The sequence below is a fragment of the Xyrauchen texanus genome, chromosome 36 (assembly GCF_025860055.1).
Source record: "Xyrauchen texanus isolate HMW12.3.18 chromosome 36, RBS_HiC_50CHRs, whole genome shotgun sequence".
NCBI lineage: Eukaryota > Metazoa > Chordata > Actinopteri > Cypriniformes > Catostomidae > Xyrauchen > Xyrauchen texanus.
Genome location: NC_068311.1, coordinates 15,926,020 through 15,937,822, shown reverse-complemented (window position 1 = coordinate 15,937,822; position 11,803 = coordinate 15,926,020). Strand labels below are relative to the sequence as shown.

The 11,803-nt window shown below is 39.2% G+C and overlaps 1 protein-coding gene across 2 annotated transcripts; it reads left to right on the top strand.

The window, feature by feature from the left end:
• hic1 (hypermethylated in cancer 1) lies at nt 1-11,368 on the top strand. 2 transcript variants are annotated; one of them, XM_052107603.1, is made up of 2 exons: nt 1-169; nt 6,734-11,368. In XM_052107603.1, exon 2 carries the CDS (start codon nt 6,751-6,753, stop codon nt 8,971-8,973), a length of 2,223 nt encoding a protein of 740 aa, XP_051963563.1. In that variant the 5' UTR covers nt 1-169; nt 6,734-6,750; the 3' UTR covers nt 8,974-11,368. The 2 variants fall into 2 exon arrangements, with proteins under 2 accessions (XP_051963563.1, XP_051963562.1); XM_052107602.1 differs by lacking the exon at nt 1-169 and adding an exon at nt 1,687-1,835.
• Nucleotides 11,369-11,803: the final 435 nt, after the last annotated feature.

Below are 11,803 nucleotides of genomic sequence, written 5' to 3'. Positions count from 1 at the left end.
GAGAGGGAAGGGGAGAAGGGTAAAGGACAAGGGACCAAACGGAAGACGCTGGTAACACCGGGAAAAGTTTGCGTTACGGAGAGGAATTTGAACCTTTTGGGATCTTTGGATGAGAGAATCCCGTAGAGGGGAAATCAAGCGCGGCTGGAGCATCAGACATGAATCCGAGGTGAGTTGAAAGTCTATGTTAACGCACGCTTCGCGCTGAGGCGTGAGATTCCTGCGGCGCGTTAAGGTGCGCTCAGTGAGCGCGTGCCAACATACTTATCTGCTAGATTATGATAATTGGCGCTCGTGCTGCACACGTGTGTTGGATAACGGACGATATGATTTATTGCACTTTTTATCAAACGTTTAATATCAGATTTTATGTCTCTAAAAATACAAACACACACACACACACACACACACACACACACACACACACACACACACACACACAAAAAGCAAATACTATTTAAGTTGAATATAACAAATACCCTTTAACCCGCAAATATGCCAAAAAATAGTATGCTATGTTTTGTTTTATATGAAGCTGCTTGAGTGAAATTGTTCAATATGTAACAAACTGCAGCCACAGTTAGCCTAACTACTGGAACTATGTCTGTAGGCCAGAATAAAGACATCGTAGACGTCAAGATGCGCCTTCATTTAAAAGAAAACAAAAAGTATGTAAATAAATAAAGTTGGCATACATCTAGTGTTCTTAAAACTTTGAAAATTTCCCTTAGTGTTCTCATCATGTCATATCACAAAAATGTATTTTAGTCAACGTGTTGGATGATGCATGTTGAGCTATTCTGTCTAAATGTAGAGACCTAATAGTGGTCTGTAAAAGTGTGTGAGGAAAGAATTGTTATTGATGCTACAAACGCACCAATAAAAACAATCTTACAAAGCAGTTAAAAGGGTTAGCCTTGCATTTTTAAAGAAACAGTTATATATATATATATATATATATATATATATATATATATATATATATATATATATATATATATATATATATATATATATATAAACATTATAAGTAACTGCAACTAATTGAGTCAGAGTTAAGTCATGACTAGGCTACCATCATTTTGTTAAAGCAGCAAACTACTTTAAATTAAACAGTTTTTATCACAAAATTAGTCGTTAATCAGAATATGTTTGTAAACACATTCACAAATAAAGACGTACATCTTCACATTTAATAAAGCTACTTTTACAACTAACAATATATCATGGTACGCTATACAGAAGTTATGATTGACACATCATCCCTACTGAAGCAGTTTAGTCATAATAATACTCTTAAACTTGATGTGATAAGATAAAACGCCTGTCTCTTTAAGACGAAGCCGCGATGTGTTGCTAAGTTCTAGTTGGGGTCACTGTAAGTTCCTGCCCTCTATTTTACCTTTTATTTTTTATTATAGACTGACATCACACTGGGCGCTAAAAGACGCACGCCGCTCAGAAGACCCATTATCATCTTAAGTCTCGTTATTGCATTGATGCAAAAAATAGGCAAGGAAATTACAAACATACAAAATCGAGGAAAAGCACGTATTTTATAGGAGGAGTGAGAGAGAGAGAGAGAGAGAGAGAGAGAGAGAGAGAGAGAGAGAGAGAGAGAGAGGAGGGAGGGAGAGAGAGGAGGGAGGGTGAGCAACACGAAATGCATTGCAATTAATAATAAAAAAGAGTTGGCAGTTGTGCTCGGAAAACTGGCATGGTTTTTAGGGAGGCTGGCAGTTCAAAGTTGAAACGTCAGAAATGACTCCAAAAGACTGTTGAGATGATCATTAAGGGAGATTTAGATCGAATGGCAGAAGAGATCGGGCATCCAGGTAACGTTCAATGCTCTTTTTATTATAACTTTATCTATAAGTTCATTCAGTTAATTATATCTATTCATAATCAGAGAAGCAGACGTAAGCCTATATTTATTCTCATTGGTGTGTTTTTACATTTAAGAGCAGGTAGGTGAGCATGAAACTAGTTTTAAAGAATAAGAACCCGTTTTTTTTTTGCCTTAGTTTTTTGTTCTTTTTTCTTTTTTGTATAGGCTACATCTTATTATTATAGGACATCAATTCGCGAGCATAAACATGATTATTTCCAGGCTGAAAATAGTCTACTTGTCACATTTCAGAGGTTAAAGCTTTTAAAACTTTAGGCTACTTATCGACTGCGAAACGTCATCTTTTACATGTATGTACAAAACCGAATAACTTCCGAAAAAGTTCAAAAGTATCTAATTTGAGGTCATATTCATGTTGCGTCAGAGTGCTTTCTTCATTAAAGTGTTTTGGATCGCAGCTCATCCTTAATTGTGGATTCATGGTGTTTCACATGCGTTTGACTTTGACTTTAATTTGACTTTAAATAACGAGAATGATTTGATTTTAAGGAAAGGTACAACATGTTTTAGTTGCCTGATGCAGCATGCATAAGCAGTCTGATTAGAAACTAAATTATCCATTTAATTTCCGTATGTTTACACAGTCGGAACCGTGCCAGTTATAGAATAAACAACACATCCGACCATGTTTAGAAGACGAACAAGGCAGTCTATATAAGAGCTCTCAATAATGTAATCTATTAACTGAAAATACAAGATTTAATAGGCTGAGATAATTATGTAGCCTAGTTTTGTTCTCCAAATGCGATAAGAGTATAAAAACAGAAGTAGGCATAATTTTATGTCGTGATATTTCTAATAGGTCAGCTTTTTTCATTTAAACATTAAAGTGTTACATTTGTATTTTAAAGTGTTACATGTTCAAAAATTGTGAGAGTCTACTAATTTTGGGTCAATGTTTTAAACTCTCTACTGTATCCAATGAGATTCTTATGATAGCCTACAAGACATATGTGAAAAAGACTTGAATGGTCTGATGTCATACTACATCTAATATGTAGGAAGAATATTTCCATCTCATCCCTGACTATGGAGGCCACATTTAGGGGATGGTGAGCAAACCTCCCAGTGGTATTTATGAATGAATATCCAGAGCTGCGCGTGCTGAGAGGGAGACGCGCTCCGTGGAACTTCAGAGTATTTGCTATCAGAAAGAGGAGCTGTGAGGACTGTTTAGTGCATGAGTCCTTCTATTCTAAACTCTTACCTTCTTACCTTTCCTTACCTACTTTATATGATACAAAATTGACCAATAGGCCTCAGGTGTTTTGCCGCGTGACTTTAAAATGTCCCCTGAACAGGAAGGATCTAAGGCGAACACTTGTTTCTTGGTGGTTGTTGCCAAGAGGTTTTTGCGGAGATAGAGTGGTTCTATCTTCGGTACTATCATGTCAAAGGACATATTAAAACTAAAACTTAATATCTATGCCATACGCAACTCTTTAAAAGCACTCAAAACAGAATTCAGTTAGCCTATATGCTAATTTAAAACAACAATACGTAATTTTGAAAACAATATTAGGCTACATCTTAATGCAGTTCAATTATATATTTTATATAGCCTATATAAATGTATTTTTGTATGTAATGTGCCATTCCTTACAAAAAATAAATAAAATGGAAGGCTTATCTCTTGTGAGTCTCGACATAGCGACATAGGACCCTACACCAGTTAAAAAAGATATAGTTTACTAACTGATTGACTGTTTATTCCTTAAAGGTAGGCCTACATTAGAATCAGTGTATGGGGATAAATATCAAAGGGAAGACGCTTTTGTGTGTGTGTGTGTGTGGGGTGGGGGGGTGGAGGAGAGAGAAAGAGAGAGAGGGAGAGGGGAAGTCTAAAGAACACGAGCAGACCCCTGCCTCACCCCTAAACCAGCAAAATGACAACACAGACAAAACACAGGGCTAATGAATACCAAACCGCCTAATACTGTCTTTAATCCAGTCCCTGTACCATACCAAATATAGCAAACAACACAGGACTCTGTAGCACCCTGATCATTCTCTGTACATCTAAATAATTTACATTAATTATTGATAGCTTCTGCCTATTTATTCAGATTAGTTATGCATTAACTCTTAATTAATCAAAATATTATTGATTCCTGAGTGTGCGCTCTAAAGGTCGTACATTAAGCCCGTCTGTAGGCTAAAATGTAAAGGGTCCAAAAAATAATAATAATATTATAAATAAAAATAAAAATAAATCAATTAAGAAATTCTGATATCAGACTCATAATTTCACGGATGCTTCAAAGTGCGTTAAAGACGCATGCTGTAAATCCGCATGCTTGAGAGGATGTAAGTGTTTATGCGTGAAGTTTAAACAATCGTTTTAAAACATGATTTACTTCTGTCACTTCCCTTGTGCTTTGAACGCCAGTCAGAGAAAATAATGTACTTTATTTTTCATTCACTCATCACATGACATTATCAGTTCAGTTCTGGCTATGATTGTATTCTTTCATAAAACAAACATGACTTTGTTTTCTATTTCGTCCCGTTTTCTTTTCTTTCTTTCTTCCTTTTTTAATGAACATTTTCTTTATATAGCCTACGCTCATCTTTATGTGCTGAATTGATGTTCTTTTTAAAAGCAACACATTAAGCACAGTACAGCATGAAACGCAGTACATCATGGGCTCATGTGTTTTTTCAAACTCTCACAGTTAATGGAAATGCGTGCACCAAAAAATGGCTCTGCACCTTAAAATACACCTGTCAGTGATGAGACGTGTCCGTGGGCAGAGGGGGTGGGGATAAAATCACAACTCTAGTGCTTTGTTTATAAAGACGTATGAGAGCGAGAGGAGGACTGAGAAGAAATGTTTCGGGTGATATTTGTTTAGTTGCGGTGCTCTATTGTTAATGTAATTTTGTCCGCAACAGGCAATTTAGCGTGTCACCTATTTGTTTCTGCGGTTTTAGTAAGTGCATTACAGCCGGGCGTTAGTGAAAATGTATCCTCTTGATATAATTAGAAATTATACGATTCTATAATCATTTAATTAGTGACGTGTTCTGAAATAGAACGGAACGCATCATACGAGTACATCATTTTACATAACCTCAAACGCTTCTCGTGCTGAGGGTGAATTCAAGGGTGTTCAGACTGAAAAAAAGGGAAAATGTACAGGTGCACAGCAGAACAGAAATGGCATGTAGCTCTTTAGATATTTCACTACAAATAGGAAGCTTTCATAAGATACATTTTAAAAAGTCAATGTTTATTTTTTGTGTTGATTCCAGATGTTGCAATTACGTTGGTATTATCTGAAAATGTGTGGAAAAAAATATTTGATCATTAACCGGACTAAATGCATAGCTTAGACATAATAATGTACACAAATAACAGTTTTTTTTTTTTTTTTTTAAATAACTGAACTTCATTTCTGTCCATGTATGGCTTCTCTGTTGTATCTAGTCGAGAACTCACAGTGACAAGCGCGCGTTCATGCGTCTGTGCAGTGCTACCTCTTTAGATCAAACAGTGAGATATAAACTAACCTGATAGGTAACAGATATTTTATTTGCATGACATTTCACTTTGCATTTAATTTTAATTATTAGAATGAGTGGAAGCCACGTTTACGCACAATAATAACAGTTTTTCTTTTTTGTGGAAAAAAAAATTTCTATTTGGTTACGTCTGGCGAAATGATGATTAAATGTCGTTTTATTCATTTTTAGGACGCAGTTAAACGCTTGTTGTTAGGGTAGCCACGTAATACGGGCGTTAAGGGGTAATTAAATGGAAGCTTAAGACTACAAACTATCGTATTCATCTAAGGAGATTATTTTATACAATGAAATAAACAACGAGAGGATGAACTGATGTCAGGATGACTGGCTGTATTTATTTAGCTTCTTGATTCCCATCAGTGAAACCAACCCCTAAGGGACCCTAACAATCCGTTTTATCTCATATACAAGATCATTCACATGTAACAGGAATTAAACAAAATATTCTGTATTTGTAATGTTTATTATGTTTGCATAACAGGGGCTGTTGCATCCAGCTTAGAGTTTAAACTTTGCATTGCTGGATGAATGTTTATGTAGTAATTTGTAGGCATCCTCTGTAAAGTTATCTTTTGAAAATGTATTAATTTGTAAGTCACACATCTGTAGCATAGTGTCCTATCGTGCATTTTGCTGCATTTTTTTGTCCCCGAGCTGGTTTATGCCTGCTGTTCATCACACTTGCAAAACCTTCAGTCTGACTTTGTTTAAAACTACACACACCACCTCTGGAATTCTTTATCAGGAAGACAGCAATATGAAAACATGTTTATACTGGCATTTTTCCTCTGTCTTTTTTATTTCTTTTTTGTTAACTGCATTTCACTGTAGGCTTTAAACATGTGGGTTTGTATCTTGATAATGACAAAACCATTGCACTCTCACTTGGTCAGCTATAGCTCACTTTTATGGAGTCATTCCATTGCTTGTTGCTTTAAAGGGAAAGCGGAATTGTTTGGAAGTTGCCCTCAATCCCCTACCTGAGAGTCTACAAAAATATCAAAGAGTAAATGTAGAGGATCAAGAAAATGCACACAAGTTTAAGTGCTCATTTTTTATCTTCAGGTACTGCAAGTCATGTTTTACAAGACAGATGTGTCCTGTACAAGAGTAATTCGTGTTATATTTCAAAAACTAGCTACTAAAAAGAAATTGGAATAGGCATGGCCTCATATATCAGAGTGCTCAAATAAGTACATAAAATTCTGGAGCATTCGTAAAAGCATCTATATGTGGTTGTTTGTTTTAATTAATTCAAGTCTTTTGCTGAATGGATACATTTCTCTTCTGTTTCAGGTGGTGGTCTGAAGTCGATGCTGGATGCCATGGAAGTTCCAAGTCATGCTAGGCACCTCCTCTTGCAGCTGAACACACAACGCACCAAGGGCTTCTTGTGTGATGTCATCATTGTGGTACAGAATGCACTGTTCCGTGCTCACAAGAACATTCTGGCAGCCAGCAGCCTCTACCTTAAGTCTCTCGTTGTTCATGACAACCTCATCAATCTGGACCATGAGATGGTCAGTCCAGGTGTCTTTCGAGTCATCCTTGACTATATCTACACCGGACGCTTAAGTGATGGTGACCCCACCTCTCCCACTGAACCAAATATAGGGGCGGTGTTGGCAGCAGCAAGTTACCTGCAACTGCTGGACCTGGTGGCTCTGTGCAAGAAAAAGCTGAAGAGGAATGGAAAGTATCATTTACACCCCAACCCTGGATTTTTGCCTTACAAGATTGGCCCAGGTGGGGTGGGTGGAGGACGGTTTCACGTATCCACTTCAGTCATTGACTCCTGCCTTTCTGGTAGAATAGTCGGCACTCCTCGACCAACATCATTAGAAGATCTGCCCTCCCTTCCACTGGTCCCCTATGCAGGACAGATTTATGCCCCAGCTCCCACACAGGGTCCACCACCTTACCCCCCAACAAAGGCATCTCTGTCACCACAGTCGGGCCTGCGTTTGCCCCCTGAGAGGAAATGCTCATCCGTATTTGGCCTTGATCTGTCCAAGAAAAGCCCCACTTCCCAGTCACAGCTCCCTTCCAGTCATCCCCATTTGGTCTCCTCAATCCATCCAGATGAGGAGCCTGAGGGGGAACTTGACCAAAGCACCAGCCCACTGCTCAGCCCCAACGATGGCTCTAGAAAAATGGAGACAGCCCACCATGCAGGGACCCTTACGCCACACCCTTTCCCCCTCCCCAACCATCCATTTGCACCCCATCTTCCCATCCTACACCGTTCTCAGGGCCAGGAGCCATACCCCTGTCCTCCCAGTCCTGAGCCTATGGAGGACTCCAGAGAACAAGGCAGAGATAGCGCAAGCATCTACCGCTGGGTGAAGAATGAACCGTCCAATCCAGAGGATGAAGATGAGGAGGATGAAGGAGATGAAAGTGGAGGAACTGGTGAGCAGGATAAAGAAAGACACCACCAGCACATGAACCACCATATGAACAGTGAAGAAAAGCTGAATGTGAGTGAGAGGGGCTATGACAGAGGGACTGTGACCTGTGATGATGGTGAGGATGAAAATGGGACTGGCAGTGAGGAGACAGGGAGCAGTGAAGGCCGTCCATCGCCCCCTGGTGCAGGTGGGAGATATCACATGCCTTATGAGCCAGAGAGTTTCGGAGATAACTTGTATGTGTGCATCCCCTGTGACAAAGGCTTTCCCAGTTCAGAGCAGCTAAATGCCCATGTGGAGACTCATACAGAGGAGGAGCTCAACAATGGTAGTGAGCTGGACAACAGCAATAACTGCAGCAAACCCAACAATGGCCATGGGCCTACAAGTTTGAACAGCTCTAGTGGCCTCCACAGCCCCTTCTCAGATAACAAATCTGGTCATAACCTCCATTCCATTGGCCTAGGAGAGATCATACGACCATATCGCTGTTCTTCCTGCGATAAGTCCTATAAAGATCCTGCCACGCTGCGGCAGCACGAGAAGACACACTGGCTGACCCGGCCATACCCATGTAGCATTTGTGGCAAGAAGTTTACCCAGCGTGGTACCATGACACGCCACATGCGCAGCCATTTGGGCCTAAAACCCTTCGCTTGTGATGCCTGTGGGATGCGCTTTACTCGGCAATACCGCCTCACGGAGCACATGCGCATCCACTCTGGAGAGAAGCCCTACGAGTGCCAGGTGTGTGGGGGCAAGTTCGCTCAGCAGCGCAACCTCATCAGCCACATGAAAATGCACAGTAGTGGAGCGGCCGGCGGAGGACTCACTCCTGATGGCAAGCTGAAGATAGACTTCTCTGAGGGCATTTATCCCTTGAGTAAGTACACCATTGAACATCTGGGTCTGAAGCAGGAGAAAACCTCAGATCTTCTTACGGCCTCTCAGCACCTTCTGGCTGATGCTAAGGTCATTGAGAGCCTCTACCCACTGTCAAAGCTGGCTGCAGAACATCTTGGCCTCACCCACAACAAGATGGACATCCTGAACCAAACCCTTCCGCCCACTCCCCAGCAGCTCTCAGCAGAGAAACGCACCATTGACCGCTACTCTCCCAGCTAGAGGGGGGAACCACTAACTATACTTTCCAAAGAGACATCACTGTATACCATTCACAGTATTCAACTCACACCTCATCATAATTGAACTTGCACCTCAAAGAGTGTTGGCCAGAAAGTGTTGGCCATAAAATGCAGTCTGTGCGGCTGTTTGACTTCTAAACGTGCCTTTCTTTGCAGATTTTCGCAGTACATGCATTTCTTAAATTACATTCCTGAAAGGAGAAAATGCTTTATTTATAATCTGTTTTGACCATGGACACAATGCAGTATTTATATAAAAAAACTTATTTTTTTGTCAATCAACCGAGCCAAACAACCATTTGAAAACCAAAAAGAGATTGTTTTTCTTTTTTTTTTGGTATGTTACAAAGCCAAAGAGAAAATGTCAAAATGTTACAGAAGATTGATACCCTAAACCTGTGTATTAAATATTATTGGTGTATATAAAAAGGAAAAAAAGCACATATGAACAATATTCAGGGTTCAGAATAGAGGGGGAAATCTGGACAAAAGAAAAAGCCAAATCTTTGGGATTTTATAGTAATTGGAGGACTTTTTATAGACTATTTTTTTGGAGTACTGGATCACCTGTGTCTGATTTTCCAGCTTTGTGAATGGCCCAGTTTTTTCCATATTAAAAAGGAGCAACTAACCGAAGAGAGTGTTTGTTCCAGAACATAGGTAAAGTGATCTAAGCTTTTCTCTGCATTGATGTAGATGTGTGATACTCTTCAGCATGGAGTAAGAGCTCACATAGAGTGTCATTTATTTTATTTTTTTTAATTTTTACCTTCAGGTGTATGGTCTCTTTATGTTTCCTTTCCTCCAACTCTTTCTTTTACTTCAAATACCAAGTGCCTTTAGTTTGTTATTGGAAACGCAGCAAGTACTGCCCTGTGATCTCACAACTGGAATATCTTTGCGCATATTCCGCTCATGATATAACAATCTGTGTCCACGTGTTTCAGTCCATCTGGTGTGACAGACTAAGCATGGGTGGTGCCTTTGAAAATTGAGAAACACTCACAACAGAACAATAGATTCCACAAGCTCCAAATGTGTTGCAGTTGACAATTTGCAGAAAGCAAGCCAGTCTACATTATTCTTTGAACTAGATGTTTAACATTACATTGAAGGCACTTCTTTTGCTACAAATCCAGTGTATCTGATCAAACAGTGAAATTTTGTGAGTTATTGATTTTGCCACACCTTTAAGAGCCACCCTTATGTGAATTTTAGCAAAATGCCTCCTCACCCCTATTATGGTGCAATAAATTTAAGGCTAATGTGACGGCTTTAACCCAGTGGTGTCGGACAACCATTTGAACATAAGAAGTAGGGCTTTCTATCTCTCTCTAATACTGTGAGCACAGATAGCAGCAGCTGGTCCACTCAGGGTAAGCCCTGTGAAATCTTAGATTTTCGAAGCCCATTCGCGCTTGTCTGTCCCACTGATCTTGGATTTTATGTCAGTTGACCAGGCCCTGTGATCTACATGCTGCCTGGATATACATCCTAATCCCCCAGCTACTGCACAAATAGACCATAAGCTACAGTACATTCATCCTCAAAATTGTACAACAATCAATTCATTAAGACTTTGCTTGGCTGATAGGGTCACAGCTCTGCATGCTTCATTTTTGTTGTCTTGAAATTTAACTGGTTGGCCTCATAATAAATAATAATTTTTATTTTTCATTTATGAAACATTTGACCATGTATGCAAATGCTTCTTCTGATGCGAAATGGCACCCCACAGTTTTTTTTTAAGTATTCGTAAGACATTTTCATCTTTCCCTCTGTCAGACATTAAGTGAAACAAATTTTTGTTGACCACTAGTACAATTTCAACCTCAGTGGGTGAATGTGAAGACTTAAACAATGAATGCACTGTGAAAGAACTAATGAAACTTTAAGCTTTAGAGCTTAGTGAATCTTAAGGGTGTTTGGGACAAATTACCTGCTTTACGCAGTAGTGTGTCGGCTAATCAAGGTTTTTTCTTTCTTTTTTTTGGTCATACTTAACTTTCTTACTGAAACCAAAGTGAAATTGGTGCTTACCTCAGGACTGAAGCAGAGCTTTGGCAATACAGTAGTTTGGCACACAAATGCACATAAACACACACAAAGGCTCTCTGTCTCTTACTTAAATACAGTATATTCATCAACACTCAAGCACACTCTGTCTGAAGGGATCTTATTGTCTTTAAACCTGTGGTCATTTCATAATGTTAAAAGTATGTCATTTGTTCTGAAATGATTTTTTGAAATTACTTGTTTTTTTTTTTCTGTGTAGCTTATGCAACTGTCTTATATTTGTACATTTACATTTATTGTTCAATTAAATGGTAAATTACTTATTTACCATAAAAGGCAAATTTATAAATTAAAAAGGATTTCATGATAAGAATCAGTATTTCCGCAATATGTTTCTCTGTACACTTGAAGGTACTTAAGATACACAGCACGGTTTGAACACACATGCACCAAGAGAAATGCCAGACGGCAAATTCGCTTTCTGTTAATGTTATGCTGTATAAGAAATGTTGTGTGTTTATCAATAATTTGCCGCAATGATAAACACTTGGCTGAGTTGGTAAGGAGGAAAGCATAGTTTCTGAAGTTGATTGACCCATTTGTTCTGGGCGGGCCTGCAGAAACTTTTGCTGACCTCTTTGCCGAGAGGCAGGATTAGACTCCCAGTGAGGTTTTGTATACATGTACTATTAAACCGCACATATGAAACCAGCTTGTTTGGGGCAAGACAGATGCTGAAGTTTCCCAACACTCTTAAGTGGACAGCAGAGATCCAGAAATTCCTCTCAACTTAA

Excerpts from the sequence above, each read along its gene's own strand:
- hic1 (XM_052107602.1), top strand. The coding sequence starts at position 1,784 with ATGATCATTAAGGGAGATTTAGATCGAATGGCAGAAGAGATCGGGCAT. Across the intron at positions 1,836-6,733 it reads AGAAGAGATCGGGCATCCAG|GTGGTGGTCTGAAGTCGATG; the intron begins GTAACGTTCAAT and ends CTTCTGTTTCAG.